This window comes from Aspergillus nomiae, assembly GCF_001204775.2.
Source record: "Aspergillus nomiae NRRL 13137 chromosome Unknown contig00245, whole genome shotgun sequence".
NCBI lineage: Eukaryota > Fungi > Ascomycota > Eurotiomycetes > Eurotiales > Aspergillaceae > Aspergillus > Aspergillus nomiae.
In genome coordinates, this window is record NW_015378300.1 from 1 (window position 1) to 21,355 (window position 21,355).

General features: G+C 48.2%; 9 protein-coding genes across 9 annotated transcripts; 4 read left to right on the forward strand and 5 right to left on the reverse strand.

The window, feature by feature from the left end:
- Positions 1-952: 952 nt before the first annotated feature.
- ANOM_007997 (uncharacterized protein) lies at positions 953-1,782 on the forward strand (the record flags this gene model as incomplete). The annotated part of the gene is made up of 2 exons (XM_015553253.1): positions 953-1,376; positions 1,427-1,782. The coding sequence occupies exons 1-2, from the start codon at positions 965-967 to the stop codon at positions 1,780-1,782; spliced, it is 768 nt and encodes a 255-aa protein (XP_015404727.1). The 5' UTR covers positions 953-964.
- Positions 1,783-2,835: 1,053 nt separating this feature from the next.
- On the reverse strand, positions 2,836-4,306 carry ANOM_007998 (terpene synthase family protein; the record flags this gene model as incomplete). The annotated part of the gene is made up of 8 exons (XM_015553254.1): positions 2,836-3,081; positions 3,133-3,166; positions 3,231-3,320; positions 3,383-3,536; positions 3,606-3,803; positions 3,867-3,885; positions 3,942-4,065; positions 4,134-4,306. 8 exons carry the CDS (start codon positions 4,304-4,306, stop codon positions 2,836-2,838), a joined length of 1,038 nt encoding a protein of 345 aa, XP_015404725.1.
- A 780-nt stretch (positions 4,307-5,086) lies between these two features.
- Positions 5,087-6,619, forward strand: ANOM_007999 (uncharacterized protein; the record flags this gene model as incomplete). The annotated part of the gene is made up of 1 exon (XM_015553255.1): positions 5,087-6,619. One exon carries the CDS (start codon positions 5,087-5,089, stop codon positions 6,617-6,619), a length of 1,533 nt encoding a protein of 510 aa, XP_015404726.1.
- A 1,315-nt stretch (positions 6,620-7,934) lies between these two features.
- On the reverse strand, positions 7,935-11,821 carry ANOM_008000 (uncharacterized protein; the record flags this gene model as incomplete). Its single annotated transcript, XM_015553256.1, has 8 exons — positions 7,935-8,028; positions 8,092-9,600; positions 9,653-9,938; positions 10,433-10,568; positions 10,634-10,776; positions 10,842-11,346; positions 11,397-11,585; positions 11,651-11,821. The coding sequence occupies 8 exons, from the start codon at positions 11,819-11,821 to the stop codon at positions 7,935-7,937; spliced, it is 3,033 nt and encodes a 1,010-aa protein (XP_015404735.1).
- Positions 11,822-12,258: 437 nt separating this feature from the next.
- ANOM_008001 (fungal specific transcription factor domain-containing protein) lies at positions 12,259-14,232 on the forward strand (the record flags this gene model as incomplete). Its single annotated transcript, XM_015553257.1, has 5 exons — positions 12,259-12,548; positions 12,610-12,800; positions 12,841-13,694; positions 13,754-13,811; positions 13,871-14,232. Coding segments are annotated over 5 exons (1,674 nt in total), but the record flags the coding sequence as incomplete, so codon positions are not given.
- Positions 14,233-14,461: 229 nt separating this feature from the next.
- ANOM_008002 (cupin domain-containing protein) lies at positions 14,462-15,113 on the reverse strand (the record flags this gene model as incomplete). The annotated part of the gene is made up of 3 exons (XM_015553258.1): positions 14,462-14,729; positions 14,789-14,847; positions 14,904-15,113. Coding segments are annotated over 3 exons (537 nt in total), but the record flags the coding sequence as incomplete, so codon positions are not given.
- Positions 15,114-16,491: 1,378 nt separating this feature from the next.
- ANOM_008003 (nuclear transport factor 2 family protein) lies at positions 16,492-16,944 on the reverse strand (the record flags this gene model as incomplete). Its single annotated transcript, XM_015553259.1, has 1 exon — positions 16,492-16,944. The coding sequence occupies one exon, from the start codon at positions 16,942-16,944 to the stop codon at positions 16,492-16,494; it is 453 nt and encodes a 150-aa protein (XP_015404732.1).
- Positions 16,945-17,843: 899 nt separating this feature from the next.
- ANOM_008004 (uncharacterized protein) lies at positions 17,844-18,279 on the reverse strand (the record flags this gene model as incomplete). The annotated part of the gene is made up of 2 exons (XM_015553260.1): positions 17,844-18,216; positions 18,263-18,279. Coding segments are annotated over 2 exons (390 nt in total), but the record flags the coding sequence as incomplete, so codon positions are not given.
- Positions 18,280-19,370: 1,091 nt separating this feature from the next.
- ANOM_008005 (aminoglycoside phosphotransferase family protein) lies at positions 19,371-21,214 on the forward strand (the record flags this gene model as incomplete). Its single annotated transcript, XM_015553261.1, has 4 exons — positions 19,371-19,470; positions 19,530-19,832; positions 19,894-20,268; positions 20,322-21,214. The coding sequence occupies 4 exons, from the start codon at positions 19,371-19,373 to the stop codon at positions 21,212-21,214; spliced, it is 1,671 nt and encodes a 556-aa protein (XP_015404736.1).
- Between the last annotated feature and the right edge of the window lie 141 nt (positions 21,215-21,355).

A 21,355-nucleotide genomic window follows, 5' to 3' on the forward strand; every position in this document is an offset into this window, starting at 1 on the left:
GGAAGCCCTGTTCTCCACACCCTATGATGGTTATTTCCCGCAAGCCTATGAAATATGGCTTGGAATATAGCCAAGGAGAGGCGCTAAGTCCGGACTACATGGATGTGCAACCTTTTAACATGGTCTGCCCGAATCGTTGATGATTTCTAGGCATGTTTTGTGGACCTGTCAGAAAGAAGCTCACCTTTGACAGTGATTGTAGGGATATCCTTTAATGTAGGTCTTTACTATTGATATTACTCCAATCACAGTCGCCCAGGATATATTTCGCCTTGAGGCCGGAACCATGAATTCTTTATAAGGATATAATTGTGAAGTGTCAAGGTTGATATATATACCCAATGTATTCCTAAGTACATGGGATAAGAGAAGTTCTGTTTGTTGACCCGGCCAAGAATTACACCAGCAACGAGGGGAAAGAACAGTCAGCTATTAGACATAGGAGGTATTTCAATAACATCCTAGGACAGCGTCATACTGGTGAATCGGAGGGCCGCCCTCATTGTGCAAGAGAATGTCAACGTATTTTACGAGCATGTCATAGCCCTATTTCTCCCGTACGGGATCCATGGTGCTTTTATCCAATCTGAGACCAGGGAAATGAAACTTCACACCTCTCCGAAGCCAAGCTGGTTTCTTTATCCATTGAATCGCATTGAATCGCACTTCTTGTCAGAATCTAGTATAGTGCCCCCCTGAGCTACTAGTTCCATGGATCGCCTCTTGATTGGGGCTCCGACCGCAAGAGAACCCCATCAAAAAGTTCTAATACATACAACGTACAACGTCAGTGGCCCGTATCACTAGCCCGTCATTCAGGGTCCACAGCGGAGTCCCGGGTTCGAGTATGGCGAACCAGATCAATGTGTCAAAATACGGCTCCAGATTTAACACCAAACCAATGACATGGATGACAGTATTTATATATAATGATTGCGATACTATACGTAGAGTAAGTAAAGCAATGACTATATTGTTTTATTCGTATCGCAATATGAGTTCTGTCGCCTATCTGAACGGCCACGTCTACACGGTCAACCCTCGTCAGCCTTGGGCTGAAGCTTTCATTGTCGATGAGTTGGCCGGAACCTTCACTGCCGTGGGCAACACTCAGGAAATCCGTGGCATAGCTCGAGAAAACGGGATTATCACCTACGACCTTCGAGGCGTCTTTGTAATGCCTGGGATCCACGATGCGCATACCCACTTACTGGCGGCCGCAATGCAGAAACTGAACGAAGCTGCCATTTCGCCAGACTCAAACGATCACACACTGGCCACTAATCTCAAAAATGCGGAATGTCTTTGTTCCTACGCCCATGTGTTTGGAGATTGGTTGGTTGCCAATTTTTACGCACCAGATAGATTCCCTGATGGTGAGAGGTCCACAGCCTCAGGGGAAAGAATATACTGACAGAAACCATAGGACAGCCGGACCGGAAGTATCTTGACGAGGTCTTTCCTGATCGGCCTGTCCTGATCCGCGAGACTACATGTCATAGCATCCTACTGAACACGAAAGGCTTGGAAAGGGTAGGCTACGACCTTGACAACCCCACTGATCCACACGCGGGCGCTTTCATCCGACGCAAGGGGACGATGGAACCTACTGGAGAACTTGTCGAAGCAGCAACAGAAAAGGCCTGGGTTACCATTCCTCTCCCGTCTTTACATCATGCTAAAAAGGCCATATTATATGGAATCCACATCTCTCATCCATACGGCATAACCTTATGTCAGGAGGTCTCGGCAAATAGCGTGTATCTCCACGCTCTCAGGTAACTCGAAGCTAAGAATGCTTTGCATATGATGATATTTCCTCATATTGTCTGTGCTCCAGCGTATAAAGGAGGAGACACGGATTACAATCTCACATCCACATTTGACGCCGCTGCGTCTTACCTCAGCAAGCATGTGGATCCATGATTCGTGAAATTCTGGCTTGATGGCGCACCGATACCTCCTCACTTTTCGCAAGCCGACTTGCTTGAAAATGGAAATCCGGATGATAAGAAGCTGCTAGTGGAAAAAGACGAGCTTGTTCACCTGCTGGAAAAGTATGATGACCGTGGATTTACCTGCAAGGTACATTGCGCCGGGGCAGGGAGTGCCAGGTATGCCTTGGATGCTATTGCAAGTTTCCATTGTCCATTGGATTGATATTATGGTTGAGGAACGACTCGAATCAATTTTTGGTTAATGATTGGCTCTATTTGGAATCGAAGATCTATACGAAGATAATCAGTATATGTATCATAACAGACAGGCCTGCGCACCAGGAAGCTTATACATGTAATTAGGATATCAGGAACATTACTTTATGAACAGAATATATACCTGAACTCTAAAAGATAAATTCCAGTCAAAGTGAATCTGTACAAGGTATGGAATACCATGAAACATGTATAAACCAATATATATGTTGCACCGGGTCAGTAGAGCCAGAGGGAACCGATTGGTGTGGAGGCTCAAACTCAACTCTCACGCACCCTAACTGTGCAGCCATAGCAAAGTAATACCTTACCAACCCATAACAGAAAAGGCCTGAAAGGCAATGGTACTGCTGAAGATAGCGGCCTCAGGCTGCTAGATACTGAACCACGAAGTTCTAGCAAAAGTTCTTTTTGATTTACCTCCAAGCAATAACAATACTCAATATATAGTATTGGTTGTAAAATCTCTAGGATGCTTGTAGTTACAATGTGATAGTGATTGTCGACTCGTCCTGAACTTTCTCTGGAAAGTACCGATGAATCGATAGCCTGCACATATTGAGATCATTATTGGAGAAGAGAAAAGGATGAAAAAAAAATGGACAGAGAGAATAGGGCACACTCACGACCACTTTATATTGCCAACCATCATGTTCTTACATCCCCGAATTAGATACTGGATATCCTTTTTGGCATTGTCACTCGACTCGTTGTATTGATTTGTACAGAGGAGCCGTTGCTCTGCTGCGACAAACTTCTTTCTTGACCTCGTTAAATCACCGATAACTTCGTCCAGGGCAATTTGCGCGTTAATATGCCCATCGTGATGCATCTTCAGGGGAACAGCACTGTCAGATTGATTGACTGCCTATAAACAGGGTTAGTATCTCCTTGATCTCGGTTAGCACAAAACACATACAACTTCCTTTTTCAACGAGTAGATATCATTGATCCTAAAATATTTTCATCAGCACTCTTACCGAAGGTAGGATCTGTTTCACTGTATTGTTAACTAACATAAATATTGAAATTGAAGTCTCCCGGAACATGACCGTCATGGCTTCATGTTCATAGACCCAAGACGGGATTGATAGGTCATATGCATATCTAACGCGAAATTAACATTGAGAAACTTAGCTAAACAATGTGTCTGCATAGATTTATCTTACTCCATAGCCATGAGGCAGGGGTAGACTCCGATGGTATCGAGTCGGCCTTCTACATAATCTTCCCACCTTGGAATGCAGACTTCACGTTGCTTTTGTACATCGCAGACTGCAGCGACGTACTGGTACATGGAGTCCGCGTAGCGGCGCAAAGCCTCTTTTTTAGTTTATTAGCAAGTCCTAGCTACAGTTCATCGTTCACAGCGACAGGCCTGTGGTTGCCTACCTTTCGACTGCCCTCTTTGCAAGGCCACTCCAATTTCCTCAAAGCAATCCGTATGGTGCTCGGTACAGAAAACAGGGCGTGGCAAACGGTTCGGATAATAGCTTTCTGGCTCTAAGCACCATTTTAAAAAGCTTACCGTGTCTCTTCCATACTGGATAGTTCTTTCTTGATCAAATCTCAGCTTCCCGCAGTCAATTTCTAAACCCTATATCAGATAGCTGATTCACAATACTCAAGCAGCGAGTTTTATAGAGAATTCACCATCATCCCAAGGAAAATACTATGAGAGTTAGTGTGGATTAGCAACTTTCTTCTACTCTCAGTAGTATCCCTTACCCAATTTGCGAACTGCGCCACCGCTCGAAACCGTTCTAAACTGCTCCCAGCCCAGAAATAGGCAGCGAGTTGCACAAAGTCGCCGTCTCTCAATATCTGCAGTTTCCGACTGTCCCGGTACCATCTACGGTTTCGATTTCTGCTCTTAGCGTTCTGTGCTTTCTGTTCCTCCAAGAGACGATAACCACTAACCGTGGGCCGAATTCTTCAAGTATTTCTTGGCGAATCTGAGACTCATTCAAGTGTCTTTCCACAGTCCAGTCCGGGTAAAGCAGAGACGCAAGATCAGGGATGCGCAGAGTTTGACCCCGTAAGCCCTCCAGAAGTGGGGTACGGTCATCCATCCGTATATGCGTTAGCGACATAGGGCAACTGGGTAACCGGAGTATGATAGAGGTGGAATGTTATTTCGGATGTGAGGGTATTAGGGTTATGCCGTGTATCTGCTACCATGAACATTAGCAGGTTCAGATAACTCAACGAAACTCCGCACATATGGATATCGAAGGCCGTAGAGCGGATTGGACAGAGTATTTTTAATATCTTGCTAGGTGGCAGCATTGCTCTGTGAGGGATTTATCCGGATAGATCTAAGTGGGACGCGGCAATCGCATCACAGGGAAATGATCTACAAAGATCGAGGCTATACACGGCCTTCGGTACATCGCCGGAAAGACTTAGCTTTATAGAAATCGGTTTGTCTCAAACCTAAATCTATTAAGCGACCTTCTCTGCCGTGCAACTAACATACCTAAAAATTGCAGGCCCAATGACGCGATAGCAAAGACTTACCTACTTGAGATAGTGATAATCACAGACCTCCACCAAAGAAGATGATTGGAAAGTAATGAGTTGAGCGTTCATGCGTGATTCCAGGTTGCCTCGTCGCCTGACGAACGCCATAAGTTGCAGCATCTGCGAGGAAGGTCTTTGATAAAGTTTAAATCCACGTCTACGGTATTATTTTCCAGCAATCATTATGTGTATCCTGTGCTTAGTCTACTATAGATAAGAAATAGACAGTGTTAGATCTATCATCGCCTGATTTTGGACCTTTTTTTCGTTTTGATTTGATTCTTTTTCTTCATGCCGCCAGCGTGAACTGTGCTTTCTCGACTTTCTTGCTGATATTCAAATTCGAGAACATGATCCTCATTCTTATTCTGCCTTTCGCTATTATTCTGGGTTTCCTTCTGCAGAGGAGAACAGGATATGACAGACTTCCTCCTGGACCACGCCCACTACCATTCATTGGAAATATTCATCAACATTCCATCAATAGTGCACCTTGGGAGCAATGGTACAAGTGGCACAAGCAATATGGGCCAATAATCAGTTTCAGGCTAGGACAAAGAACCATCATCTCGATCGCCAACCATAAAATGGTCGGGGACTTGCTAGAGAGGAGAGCTCGGATATATTCATCCCGCCCACAACTTATCATGCTCAACGAGTGGCTGACCAAGGGGATGCTCGGGGTGTTCATGCCATATGGCCCAAAATGGGAATCACTTCGCCGACTGAGGATGCCACTGCTCAGTTCACAAGCAGTTAGCGCGATGGAGATTCTACTTGATGTTGAAACTCTACGGCTGATCCGAGCGCTAGAGAGTAACCCCCCTCCCACGCAAGTCATTCTTACCCAGTTCTTGCATAGCTTTGCCTCAACATTGCTCTACGGTGGCACGGTTGAATTTAAAGATGATGGCGACGTATTTCGCGGGTTTAATGATTTTCAGGAGGAGCTGTTGTCCTTTGCTCTAACCAGCGATGCTGTTATAGAAGTATTTCCAAGTCTAGTGCCGCTGCTGGCTATGTTCGGGAAGTTTGCGAAATCCAAGAAACGGGGGACAAGGTTCCATTCTACGCTGCTGCAAACGTTTCATGCGAAATTGGATTATGGACTGCGCCAGGAGTCGTGGAACCTTGCTAAAGAGATCTGTGGTTGTCAGCCTCCCGATATTACCCGCGATGAAGTGGCCTATTTTCTGGCGGAGCTGGAGCTTGGAATAGTCGAAGCCACGTCAATGATGTTGAAGCATTTTGTGGACATAGCAACTGAACAGCCAGACGCATTTGCAGCAGCACAGAATGAGATAGATACGGTTGTTGGGACTCAAAGACTGCCCACAGTCGAGAATAGGGAGAAATTGCCGTATGTCAACGCTCTGATCACGGAGACGATGCGCTGTAAGACGCTAGGGCCGATGAGTATCCCTCGCGCAGCCACACAGCAGGACGAATACATGGGATATACTATTCCGCGCGGCTCAACAATCATTTTGAATCAGTGGGCGCTGAACAACGATGAGGATATCTATACCGACCCATTCATGTTCAAGCCACAGAGGTGGATCGAAACGCCAGAGCTTCCCCAGCCATTTGCATTCGGAGCTGGGAAACGCTTATGTCCTGGACAATCATTAGCTCAAAACATCCTATTTATGTCCGTGTCCCGTATCCTCTGGGCGTTCGATATCGACCCGGTGGCGGATACTATCGTCACCCATAAACGCCAATCATGGCTTTTGTGTGAGCCAAGTGACAGAAATGTTGTGTTCCAGTTTCGCAGCTCAGAGCAAAAGGCAATTGTAGAGAATAAATGGGATGCCGTAGCCAAGGACAATAATTGGGTTCTTGGGATCATTCACAAATGTTGGATGCGCTTGGAGCGGTAACTATTACCTCCTTTCGCAAATCGATCCTTGAAATTACTCCACTACAACCAGTTGATGTAGAATGTTAATGACCGTAGGTGGTGGGCACAGTGGAATATTATTACTTATTCATGTGGCGAGGAGAGTGTTTTTGATAAATGTATAACCGAGCATTCCTTGACGGGTGGGAAGCCCTATGGCTAGAGAAACCCAGAGTCTGATCCCGGTAATCGCCACGAAGTATATTATACCAAGATCAAACGATATACTATCCTATACAATCCTCTGCAGCCATAAAACGAGTACATACGACCATAGGGTGTGGAGAACAGGGCTTCCCGTACGCTCAGCCGTACTTAAGCCACAGTAATCTCCGCACCCAATTCTGAATGAGCCTTTGATCCTAAAAAAAATCTGAAACGACTGCAGAATATCTCTTGGCTTAGGTGTGGGCGATGGGGGAGCTGTCCTAATATAGGTTAGCAGCATCAGCATCCCGGAGCACCGCGGAGCACCAGCAGCTGCACCCAGATCTTGACTCGGAACGACGGAAGCTGTATGGCAGGAAAGCAAAAAGACTTGAGGCCACATAGCGTGACTTCATCGCGCAGTGGTGGGAGGGATCTTACGATGAGTACATTGCCGGGAACGACTTTTCAGCGCGCAAACCAAGGGTATAGGGAGTAAATCAACTCGAAAGCCCGGACAGCAACACTTGAATAAAGAACAATATGACGCTATAATTGACTATCTAAGAACGTACGATAGAACTGGCGCATTGTTGTCTACCTCAGATATTCAAATTGGGTCCAATAATATCTTTCATTATAATTCTCCTAGGTCTTTTCAACTGTATCCTATGACTCGGCATGTTCAACATTCAATGTCACCATGGTTGAGTAAGACAGTCAAGCGTGCATGTGATTGCACAGAGGGGCGATAATACCCATGGTAGCCAAAAGTCTCATGATATCCCAGGCTTCCAGGTAGAGAAAATCGGCAATCCTGGTATGACTGTACCTGGTCGTTCGTAGATTACTACATGTCATGAAAGCCCTCCCTATATAGCCCGAGCTACCCATGCCCAAATAGCTTGAGGCTAGGGGCTTCTTTCTCCAGCAGGCAAACCCATTCTGCTATAAGTTGTGTTGCTTGGTGAATCCGATGAGGCAAAGCAGCTTGAATTGACTGAGTGATTTAGCTATGGAACTAAGTGTAAAGTATATGCACGTGTTATATATGCCAGAAGAACGATTGACCATGCAGTCTATCTCCCCATTTGTGAGAACCTTGTAGTAGTGGGGAGGAACTCGAAGGGAATGCAGCGGTGTATGGATCAGATGCCGTTGGGAATGACGGGCAGGCTGATCCAGTTATCGTAATTGGCCCCGAAGTGCACATGATTGTTCCCTTTAAAGACGGTTTCTGGCCTGTTAAATGGGTGTTAGTTATCCATCCGCTATAATTGACACAATTCTTCGGTCATAGCTTACCTGTCACTTGGGTCATCATGCTGGAATAGACCACTGCCAGCCAGTTCAGATGCGCCAATATCGAGGACCAGGCGCTCATCTCTTTGCACCACAACGTTTGTAGGCCACAGTTCCACATCCACGGTGTAGACCTCATTGGGGATCACTGGAAGGACATCGGTGGAGAGATAATCGCGATGAGGCAGCCAAGGGCGATGCCGAGGGTGCTGAGGGTTCGTCCGTCGCAAACTCACCCTCAGGGAGCCCTTCGTAATAGGAGCTGGCTCTCCCGTAGTCCCCGTGTAGAATACTTCCTCACCAGACGATGCGATGTGACGGAGAGACAGGAACAAATCCATGTCGGAAGGCGTGGTCGACTGCCAGCGACCGCGGCTCATGGAAACGTTGAGCCGGACCACAATGTGGCCGGTGATCTCTGTTTCCGACTCAAATTGGGGTGAGGTAAAGGACACAGAGGGACGGCAATTGTCACCGTCTCCAAATGCATGATACTCCACCTTGTGCGGCATCGTCAGATCTGTTCTCGGTTTAGTCCAAGAGAGAGTTTCATCACGATGGAGAAACAGAGGCGTATACTGCGTCCGGGCAATGGGCCATTCATTCTCCTTCCTCCTCAAGAACTTGCTCTCAGATTGAGGATCATTGTACCCCACGTTTCCTTTTCGCAGAATCAAATCGACCGGTGGGACAGCTCCCTTCCTCGACCAACCTACACGGTCCTGGCCCAGTAGAAAGGCGTCCAAGAAGCTGCGTTGAATCTCGACTTCTTCAGTATAATAGAAAGGAAGGTCATGCCGTCCAACAATGAAACGGAGATACTTGAAATCCGATCCCGCATGGGTGTAGCCCTGCACATTGCCGCGAAGGTGGAGCAGGATCCCTCCCAAATTGGCAACACTAAGCAACGGTACCTGAACGTCTTCAAGGTTGAAGTTTACCGACGCGTAGTGATCGCCATCTCGAAACCGGGCCTCTCGCGCCCGGTCAACGAGGGTAACCCGACTCATGGCCAATTCAGCCTCGGACAACGACCCCTCAATAGTGTCATCGCCCCGATTTCGTGCAGCTCGTCCCGGGAGGCCATACTGATTCGGACCGATCTGTCTCTTGAAGATTCCGTCGATACCTGCGTTGCAGAGAATCCCACCGTGTCGGGTAGCATCGCGGTAGAAGTCGGAAAAGCCTTCCCACGGCACAATGGCAGCCAAACCCTTGGGTCTCCGAGCCGCGACTTGCCATTGGGTCGCACCAAAATAGCTGATTCCCAAGAGACCGACTTTGCCGTTACTCCAGGTTTGCTCGGAGGCCCACTCGATCAGCTCACAAAAGCTATCAATCGTGGTTGGTGAGAGGCAGTCGAGGAAACCAGGAGACTGACCCGAGCCGCTCTCGTCAGCCCTAACGACAACATAGCCATGCTTGGTCCAGTAGCTCGGAGTTGGCGTCTCCCAAGCTGAGTGTTCCGTCTTGTGGTCTGGGTTAAGGTCTGCATAACTCGGACCGTTGAAGCTGCAAAACTTGGTTACCAAACTGAACATGATGTGCCGCCGCTGAAACCTACTAGTGATAGTGCACGTCCTTTCCATAGGGACCATATGTGGCAAGAACCGGGTGCTTTTCACTCGGGTCCGACGTTTTTGGCCGGTAGACATTGCAGCGGATGAAGCTCTGGTTTTTTAAGGGAACAGACACGTTCTTCTCGAAGATGTATGGATATGACGTCGTATCAACCGACGACGCATCGTTCACCTGAGCCGCCATTCTGAACTGGTGTCGTTGGACTGATTCACTCGAGCTGTTTGTGGTGCTCTGTTTCTTCCATGAGTGCGACTTGGGTATAAGGCGACCTATATAAGTCAATGAGCAATCAATGCCCTGGTTGGCGTAGTTCTGAGCCCGTCCACTGTTCCGCAGAATGCAGCAAACAGCGAATGAGACGATTTACCGGCAGAGGCCTTCGGGTTCGGCATTTCGGCATTCGATCCCCTGCCTACTTTAACCCTATCTCCGCCCGCAAACGCCGCTCTTGTTATGTGGGGCGATGCCGGTAGCCGATGGTTATCCTGCAAGGGTATCAATTCAGTGTTTGTGTACACTTGACGTAAGGTAGCATCCTCTGTCTAAACTCCCAAAGGATGGTTTTCTCCTCATAGAGTTCGGAGCTCTGAATGGATATTAGATCAGAGTGGATAATCTATGCTTAAGACGGGTTCGTCACGATATCAGATTGTAAATTGTTGCTGTCACTATATAATACAACTCGGAATAGCACTTAGGACTTTGCCTCTGCACTGACCAAACCCAAGCACCACCTCCCCGGTCCTCTTGTTCCGACACCAACCTTCCATAATCACCTCATCACCATCCTGCAAAAAGGTCTCATGTAAGTCTGAAGGCGCAGACTTGAGCATCGTCCGAGGAAGACCCCGCTCGACGAGGCAGCCAAGACCTATCTTTTCACCATCTGAGTTCGTGGTCTGTATTGCAAAGTTAGTGGATACTAAATCCAAGAGTGGAAGGGCCTAGAGCGAATTGTCATTACGCTAGAAGATATTGTCCCGGTTCCAAAGACGTCTCCTGTTAATAATCCCTCCCCGGCCGATGCCAAGTGCGCCAGCTGTTGGATGGGCGTCCAGTACAGCGTATTGAGATTGCTCTCACAAAGTCTATACGGCTTCTCATCTCCTGAAAACAGTACCATTATCCTGCTGGTCTCTCGAAAAGATAGCGGAAACATTGGAATCACTTACGGAGCAACGTGACGGATAGGTCAATGTCGTAGGTCAGCGCCGCATCGTCCCGAGGCATCAGATGGGGCATTGGCAGAGGGTCTTGTTGCACCATTTTCTCGCACTTGAACGGCTCCAGAGCCTCAATCGGCACGATCCAGGGACTCACTGACGTCAAGGAGCCTTTGGAATGGAAGCAGCCTAGAGGCGTCATTTCGAATTTCTGGATCTGTCTGGACGACCAATCGTTGAGGAGTGTGAACCCAAAGATGTGCTCCTTGGACTTGGCGATGTCCAGTCGCTGCCCTCGTGGCACGGGGGTCGACAGCCACACCCCCATTTCTAACTCGAAGTCGAGCTTGGATTCGGGTTGGAATGAGACCACCCCGGTTTGAGGATCGGGATACATACCGTAAGGCCGGGTGACGGGAGTACCTGAAACCGCAAGGCTTGAGGTGCGACCATTGTACACCGACGGGATGGAGAACCAGTTGGACGACATCTTCATCTTCATGACCTCTGTGCACTGGCAAGTATTAGCCACTCGCAGGAGGAAGGGAGCAGAGGTAAACGAACGTTCTTTGCATGCTCGAGAGAGCAGTAGAAGTCGGAGAAGTTATGTGTATGCATTGGTAGGTGGTTTTCCACGTTGGACAGTGGAACCAACGCCTTGTTGATCGTCTTATCCAAAATACCACATCGGATTCGGGCCCTGACGGTCGCTCGAGTGCTTAATGGTAAAACAGCAAATACGTTCCAATTGTCCTGGACTGCGTCAGTCCCCATGCCCTGATTGAAATCTCGGGCAGAGTTCATCTCAAGGGACTCACTTCGGCGAAGACATTGACATCTAGTTCTGGGATGGATGCAAAGAAGTCATGGCGGTAGAGTAGATCCAAATCTATGGCGAACTGCTGGAACGCGACCGCACAACGTTTGCTCGAGTTGTCATGGGTGGAGATCACGCCGTACGGGAGATTATCAATGGTGAATGGAGTCATGGTCTCTGTCTTTTCGTTGCTGGCCACCGCTTGATCCTGGCGGGAGCTGGGGAGCGGTACCTGGAAGTATATAGCCCGGGCCGTGTATCGTATACATAAAATACACGCTTTGACCGGCGTTGGACGGAACATCAGGTGATTTACCGAGCGTACATTCCCCGAATATCTGTCGTCGTCATTTCCCGAACGAACTCACCGCCAGCGACACTTGGTCTCTTGATTCTGTCCGATGTCTGGGAGGCCTAGACGATCGTGTGACGCCTGTAGCATTCAGAAAGTGAGTCTCCGTGGTCCTAAACCGCACCTTATGGGCGTGAAGTATCTGATGTCAAAGCATCGCTCAGTTGCGATGCTGTGGCCAGAAACCCACCTGCCAGAGATGCAGGCGACTTGGCCGGCCTTGCATCTATCGGCCGAGGAGGACAACAACTGCAGCAGCGACGGCAGCAGCAGAAGTAACAACAGCAACAAGCTCGCTCACTGCTCGTGGTATCCAGCATTCCTCCCCGTCGCCTGTCTTGTCTGAGCCTTCTCTTTCGCGTCTCCACATACCGGAAAAGCGGTACTTTGGAGTCCCCGCCTCGTTACTCCCGATTTTGATAGACCTATATTATACTCACCTCTACAATGCGTCCCTCCTATTGTACAGGCCTTCCCTGACTCGAGCTCTCGAACTGGACACGATCCGAACTGATGTGCTGCTGAGTATATGCGCCTTGGCTTCCCGGTATGCAACCTCTGCTTCCTTATCCTGAAAATCGCCCTCGGCCCTAACCATTTATCGCCAGGTTCTACACGGACTCGAAAGGTGCGGCGGTCCTGCTTGACAGTCACTTTGATCGCGAATGGGCCGAGGCAGCGGGTCGGATGGCTCTTCGCGAGGTGGAGTCCCCAAAATCTGAGAATGTCGTTGTGTTTCTCAACCTAGCTCTCTTCTGGTATAGCCACGGCCAGTTTCGACGGTCGAATATGCTTACCGGTACGTCTCATTGCATGATTCAGTCTCATGACATACAAAGCATGTACACGCTTATTTAACTCGCAATTAGGTTGTGCGTCAAACACCGCTTGGGTCCTGGGCGTTCCTCCTGACGAGAAAAGCAACGGGAGTTCTCTAGACTCCGAGATGCAACGGCGACGATTCTGGGCATGCTACCTACAATGCTCGTTCCAGGCTGACACACTCTTTCCGAAGATACCTACAGAGGGCATGCTGAACATCAGACTTCCGTGTAGCGAGTCCGAGTTTCAACTGGGAAATCCTCAATCGAGTATCACGTTAAAGGATGTAGAGAGCACGCAGAGTATTTATGCCGAGCTGATAAGGGCCATGGCCCTGTGGTCATCCGTCGTTCTTCTCATCAAGCAAACGGGACTCTCCCTAGCAAGCCGTTTGGCCGAGATGCAGACCCTGGATGGGCGCATTCACGAGGCCTGGTCAAAACTGGACCCGTGTTTCCATTTGGAATGCACGCGAATGGAGGCAGTGCCCTCCCATGAATTACCAAAATTACTTTTGTTGCATGTGATTTATCATCAATGCCTCTGCTCCCTGCATTCGTCCATAGTCCCCCTCTTCTCCTGGAGTCCTTGTGAGGGTGTTTTTGCGTACGCGCAACAATTATCTGCACAAACGGCTTTTGAACACGCCAACTCTGTGTCGGCGCTTCTACGTGCCTCCTTGGAGCTAGATTGGGACTGTCGAAGAATGCCGAGTTTCATCGGCTATGCTGCCTACTCTGCTTGCGCTATCCTGACTCCCTTCATATGGTGCTCGCAGCCAAATGTCAGGCAGCGCGCGGTATCTAGCATTTTGGCCAGTTTGAAGACGCTACAGATCCTTGGAAACCACTGGGCGTTTCTGGGAGTCTTGGTACGATCATCCTTGTTCTTTCTGCTCTTATGTTAGCGAAACTGATGGATTGCCCACAGGGAAGGTTTGCCTGCGGTCTGTACAAGGTGCACGCGAGTGACCCATTCCCACTGGCTGGTGAGCCGAAAAGCATGACCCCCGACGCCTCAGGGAATTCAAACCGGCCAGTCTAAGAGCGCGGCTTTCCATTTTAACACACAATTCGATCATCATCAGCGATCAAGGCTCAACCGCGCAGGGTACGGATGACATTGGGGACCTTGGACTTGACAATGCGAACTCTCGAGAATCCGGGCCGGCGGAAGAGAATCTTGCTGGATTTATCGCTCAGATATCGAGTGAGGTCGGTGGTGCAGGTTGTGAGTTACCCATTACGATCAACCCGTTTCTACATCTGGAGGCTGTCGGATCTTCTCTTTTGGACGGCAGTTTCAACCAACCGATGATCGGGTCTGACATGGCTCAAATCGGGCATATTGAGGATTGTATTCTGGAGCTGCTGCGGCATGAAGGTCTGTTACAGCAGGGAGCATCATGAGTACGGGTTTTGTTGTATTTTCACATATCAGCGCAATCTACCCTTGAAGTCCACAACTTCTGGCGACGGGCTCGACTCTACAATATTATGGAACCATCAGATCATAGGAGTCGTAAGTCAAAAGCAAGTTAAATGCAAACAGGTTCTTTAAATACGATCGTGAGTGGGGAAGTGTCTAGAAAGTGGTGCCTGTCTTGTCGGACTCATTACATCAAACCCTTCTCCAGTTCTAGTCGGCATTCCCACCAGAGGAGACTGCATTCTTCGAGTAGCCCGTGGCTCCAAGAACCTTCTCTCCAATCGTGACCGGATGAGCTGCTGTTATGTTCGGGTTAGCTTCAGCCCATGATGCGAGTCGTGCCTGAGACCTCGTACCAGAGAGTATAAAATACATTCTTGCAGGCTTATCGGAGTAGTTTGTCCATCCGTGGATGGTACCTCGCTGAATGCAAACATCGCCGGCCTTCATGTCCACCCGAACTCCATCATCGAGGTGACTGCAATGGAGAAATTGGCTTAGAAATCGTATAACGTGATGAGCATCGCATGGACATACCAGGTAATCTCCCCGCTATGCAGAATCCCGTAATCCAGAGATTCTGTCCGATGGAAGATCTGTAACGGAGACATCGTCAGTTCCAAACTTCGCCAGCCGGGGGTTCCCAACTCACGGTTTCCGTGTTCGCTGGAAAATCGACCACTCGGAGCACGGTGCCCGTCTTGTTGGACAGGTCCGTGGTGCGGTTTTGAGCTGGATCAACCCATTCATCGTTAGATGCGGGGAATTGATGGGTCTCGTAGAGCACAGCAAAATTGCACTTGATTGCTGTTGGGAGACAAGGAATCACATCGTCGCCCACCACGATGCTGCGCCTTGTGGACTATGCCCGGTGACGATTCGTCGGGGGTGGGGAAACATGGTGGACGACATTTGGTTGTGAGTAGTAGTTATGGTCTCGACGGTATGGAAGACAAAAGAGATGAATAAAAGGCGGCTGCTCGAAAGGATATGCAGTCACTATTGCACTGCGTGGGCACTCAGACGCGACTCCTCCGTCGGATTAGGAGACGTGGATAACCCGAATATCCCGAACCAAAACCCGAACAATACCCCATGTTACCTCCAAGGCACTTCTCTCTCGGAAGCCGAACACCGAACGCCATAGTGGAGATACCGGAGATTATCTATTGGGTACCAGGTATCTGAACCTGATACAGAGATTCCGCAAGCCAATAGAGCTAATTGTTCCTGGGTCTTAATGACAGCGTACGGTCTGCATTATCTCACACCCAACGGGCGTCTCGATTTGATACAGGTCGAAGACATGGCTTAGATCGCTGTAAGGCGATATTGCCCTAATCAGCGGTTTTCCCAAAACCATGCCTCGTTGGTGGAGTTGGCTGGCCTGTTGTATCTTGGTATTGGACTTGGGTTTGTCCCTGGGCTCTCCCTTGTCTCTGAAATGTCCGATGTTACTGTCGTCCGTCTGATTTAAAGAAATAGTGGTATCTCTAAACTAGAGATGCGCCTTGCTAACCGCCTCTACACTACGAGACTTTACTAAGGAAGAGATATCCTATCAAGTTGTCTTAGTATTACAAAATTGTTGTCGGATACCTGGACACGCCTTGACTCGCAACAACATGTCCGGTATGCGCAGATCGAAGGATAACGACTGATAAATTCACCTACGTCATTCGCTGCATGAAAAAGTAGTTTTCCCTAATATGGCAGGGTTGGAGAAGATTGTTAGATGCTGGAGCTACCCGAACTGTGTTATTACTTAGTTAATTATACCAGCAGGATGTACCTTATAGATAGGTGAATAATAGAAGCTTATAATAGGTATCCTCTCTGAATAGAAAGCTAGGATTTAAACAGGACACTATCTCTTGGTGTGAGCTTCTTATGCCACTTGGCCAAAGACCCAACGCTGGTGGTTGCTTGTAGCTTACGCCCAACACTATCTTCTTACTATAACAAAGGGCACACAAGCTACAAAGCCTAAGAAATCTGAATTCCCTAAGCCAGATCCATCCATCTATAGATAGACGTTATGATATATTTACAGGTGATCAGCATTTGCGTACTAGTGGGAAAAGCAAAAGGGGAAGAAATGAAGAGATACAACTTTTATCAAGATGGTGCATCCTGCATCCAGTACGTTGCTCAAGTTTCTGTGTTTTCTATTTTGTTGTTTTTTCTTTCTTCTGCGGAGAGAAATACAAAAACAGGCAAATACTACCATACTAGATCATTCACTCCATCACGCTAGCGTCTCCCATCGTCCAGATGACCTTCATGTTCCAGCGCTTGATCTTCCACAACCCCTCGGTGTCGTCCCTCACCAGATCTAGGGAGTATAGGGAGCCAGCCATGAGATATGCTGCACCAGGTACCTTCCCAGTACCGGGTCGATAATGCTGTGATAGCACTGAAGCCGTCATCGATGCCACAGATGCCCCTTCTATGACGTCGACCCGGCCATTGCTGACAAAGTGGGTCGTGTCCAATTTCGAGACCCTGTCGTAGCACTGACGATAAATCTTATCCAGGCCATTCATAGTGTACCCATCGAGATCCAAAATAGCGTCAGGCGTAAGGGCAGAGTTGAGAAGAGCTGAGTCGGCTATATCAAATGCGAGTACGGCACGGTGAAGAGCATCGGCAATAGCCTCGCGGAAGGAGAGGGAAGGAAGAGCGGTTGTCATGTCTGTCTAGGTTCCAGACTTTTCTGTTTCTCAAGGTGCAGGACTTAGCGTTGTGGTGGTGTGTGGCAGGAAGTCACGATTGACATTCCTATTTAAATAAAACTCGCCTCGGGGTTATCAAACACGTTAGGGCTGTACCTGCAACAGCTGTGAGGACCGGATTTAGCGCCCAGGGGGTTTTATCTCCGGGAATCTACCAAATATCACCCGCCACTACGGAGTACAGAATATCGACGGCAGGATGTGGATGCCTCCATGGTCTGGCCTCCTGGTATTACTGCGTAATATTCCGACCTTCGGTTAATTTGACAGGTCTACGTCCCGAAAAATCACTCTGCCCCATTCAGAGCCGGCTGACTACTCACTGAGTCTGATCAACGCGCAAGGGATAGCGGGTGAAAATAAAAAATTCGGCAGAGCTTTCGAGTCGGAAACACGATTTCCGAGCTTTCAGAAACACATTGTAATTCTGTACTTCGTGATGTTGATATAGGGTCAATGATCTGTGAGCGACTTTTCTTGCTTCATAAAACCACTTCAAACAATACAGATGCAGATCTATTAAAAGATTAAGAAGCTATTCTTCTATACCACTGGTATATGGTTGATCAGTACAGGGCTTCTTGATTCCAATCGGCTTGTAGGCTGCAGTAGAGTAACCCGCCTATATATAATACTTTTTGGGAGTTTTCTACCTCCGGCCACCCACCGATGGCTCAAGGCATATAAAGTCCTCAAATTGAAGTGACTGACTTCTTTTTGGCTAGGTCAGACAAAAAGCCGTCTCGGCCTTTCTCAATTCTTTCCACATCCACCTGCCCAATCCATTCATTCACCCTTCTCCTACGATCACTGGTCTTTTGTAAAGAGTCCATTCCAAATCAATACTAACACATACCACTTAGCCATGAATCGAACGCCGGTCCCAAATGGTCAAGGAAATAATTAAAGTCTCCTCCGCCTCTAAGAGTCTTGGTCATAATAGGACTGCGCAATGCCCAACGCGGGCCAAGACCTGATGTAATGATCTTGTCTACTTCAGTCAGAGAATGCTGGAATACAAAACTCGGATCAAAGTGAACACCGACCAGTGTCTTCAGCTGAGACGACGCCCCTTGATATGAGGCTGTAGGCCTCGGCACACACGGCGGCCGCCACCCCATTGCAAATACCCGAATCAGTCTAGCAACTTCATGATTTGTGTCAACAAGTGTGAAATCGGTGTAATGAGATTCTGGCTCTGCGAAATTCGCGAGCTCACATAATGCTTGTCTAGCAATCGTTAGATGCTCATATTCGTGAACCCATGGCAACATACTGACGTGGATAATGCATCGTGTAATCTCTTGATAAGAAATTCGGCGCTTGAATCTCCTGTCTCGCGGCGTAATGTGCTAATGTGTGTCTTGGCTTCCATACTGTGGAAGAAGCAGCGTCTTGCAGGCTGTAAGTTAATTTGCGTAACCTAGAGACTGCGGTTCAAGCTTGTGATGGTCTGGAGGTGTGAATAAATAGACCATCAAATATCTATCTGTCCGAATGAACAACAAGAACGGAGGACAAAATGAATACTCAAACGTGTACGCGCCGGTACGACAGCGACTGCGTAATCGGCACCGAAAACGACACGGCATATCATTCCTAAGTCTAGGACAATAAGCAGATACTTGGTATTTTCATTCGAATCGATGAAACCTTCATGCGTGACCTAGAACGATGGTCTTGAAAGACCCTGCAGGAGTGAGCAGGCGTGGTATGGTATTGACGAACTTCTTTTTATTGTATAATATAGTATGATAGTGCGGGATGTAAATCTGCGGCCAAGGATCCCTACTGCTAGTACTCCTCAGCTCTTTAGCCAGATGAGACAGCCTGCCCCGTAGAGAAACTATAGTACAGAGGATTCTACAGTTTGTCCTCACATCTTCCCCAGTTCATTACGGAATGGTGGGTGACAGCATGTTGTTGTCCTTCTTAAAGGGGAATTTTGGAAGAATGTAATTGTTTATGATATACCGCTTGAATGGTATTCGTAGACATATTCACAGAGGGCTTCGTCGCTGTCCTGGGGTCAGAAGCGAGGACATCAGTTAATTAAGGTTCACCCCCCAGTTATCCTGGAGATGGAGATAGGGCACTCATGTTCCTGCCAAGCAAAAAAGGGAGTTTGTACATACTTTGTCGTTGCGGCCTTCTGCGGAGGGATCCCATGACTACGGAGGCTTATAGCGACCACTCCGCAACAACGGCTCTCCTCACAAGTCCATTTACCGCCTACCCATCTCACCACCGCCCTGTATCACAGTTATATAGCAGTCTCACACCCCAAGCGCAGGCATGGCTGTGAATAAATAAATCAGAATCCTGCCGTCTGACAGGTACACGATATTATTTCACGACCACAGACTCCTACAGCGCTTCGAGCTATGCAGGCCTTAAGAAACATCTTGAAACTCCGATCCCTGCGACCAAATCCCTCTCCCAAGTCTATGCTGGTCAGACGGCAGCTCTCTATTGAATTTCGAGGTGTCTATCCAACCATTCCCAGAGCTATTTATCATGCTGAGATACTAATCACATTATAGGAAATCCGATCTCGAAAGAAGACCTTTTCAAATACACGAATGGACGATTTCTTGCTGCCGAAGAAATCCAATTTTCAAAGCGTTATGTTCGTTTCAATATTGACCGATTATGTGACGTGATTACAAGCCTATCCGGATCTGAAAGAGCCCCAGTTTCGAAGATTGAAAAGCTGGAGGGCGGTTTTAGCAAAGCGCTCCTTATGACAACGGAGGGTGGATGTGAGTACATTGCCAAGATCCCTTGCCCTAATGCAGGGAGACCTATGTACTGCACGGAGTCGGAGGTTGCTGTGCTAAACTTCAGTAAGGATAACTCTCCGGGGATCGGCCACAACATCTCAGCTAATGGGCTTTGTTGTTTTAGTACGAACCTATACGACAATTCCCGTTCCCAAGGTTCTCGCCTGGAGCTCCGATGTGACGAATGCTGTGGGCGCAGAATACATCGTCATGGAAAGAGTTCCCAGCGTGCAGATTTTTAAGAAATGGGATGAAACGGGCGAGAGCAATCGCATCTCTCTAATTAAGCGTCTCACACAATGGGAACGTGAACTCTCTGAAATCCAGTTTCCGGCATACGGCAACCTATATTATAAGAATTCTTTGAGCGATCCTGAGATGATACCATTGGAGCCATCCATAGACCCGAAAGGTGAATTTTGTATTGGTCCTTCTTGTGATCCCTCCTGGCTCATTGGACCTGGAGATCAGCTTCTGTCAGGCGTCCGTTGTGGCCCTTGTAGGTATTGTCTCTTCTCAAGATTTTATGATTGCTCACTGATTTCACAACAGGGAGAACGCTTGGCGATATGGGCGAGTCTCTTATTGACCGCTCACTCTCTAGAGCCGGCCAGGACCCCAACACACAGCTACCAGCTTCTCTGTACGGTTCTTCGGAGGATCATATCTCTCTTCTTCACATGACGAAAGAAGCTATGCCAACCGTGGCAAATAATTCTAAGCTTTTGGAAAAGTCTCAACCGATACTATGGCATAGCGATCTCCACATGGGCAATATATTTGTCTCTGAGGATGACTCTGGAAAGGTGACTGGCTTCATTGATTGGCAGAATACTTCGATCAGCCCTTTGTTTCTACAAGTTCGATGGCCCGTCTTCCTAAATCCACCCGAGGACTATCAAGAGGGCCTTGTAATGCCTGGACTTCCCTCTGGCTTTGAGGATATGGACGATGAAGAAAAGGAACTCGCGTTGTACAGCAAAGCGAAGGCTACTTGGACGAAGGCGTACGAAGTTGCAAGCTACTTGAACAACAGGAAAGCTTGGCAAGGAATGCAAGTACCGTCGCCGCTAAAGGAGATATTCCGTCGTTGTGGCGAGACTTGGGATGAGGGTCTAGTGCCTCTCCGGGAGACATTGATTGAAATCTTTCTCAACCAGAAAGATTTAGGGTTCCCATCGGGAATTCCGCCGGTCCATTTTACTGACGAACAAATTGCACGGCACAAGCAGGAATTCTTGATTTACCAAGAATGGCACGAAATGCGCAAATTCGTGAAGGAGATGCTTGATACTGATGATGAAGGCTGGATTCCCCCGGAGCGGGACCTGGGTGAGATGAAGTCCCGGAACAAAATGTTATTTGAGTACTACATTTCAAAGATGGCCCCAGGGAAACCCCCTAACGAAGTTAAAAACATATGGCCATTCCCCCTGGATACATAGATTGCCTTGAGCTTGCTTTCTTGAATCCGACCGGAATCGACTTGATCTCCGCAGCATCCCTATCACGTTCACGTACACGACTTCGTGGCACCTGTACAAGATCCAGACCCCAAGTCAAGCCCTCGCGACGAGCTCTGGAGT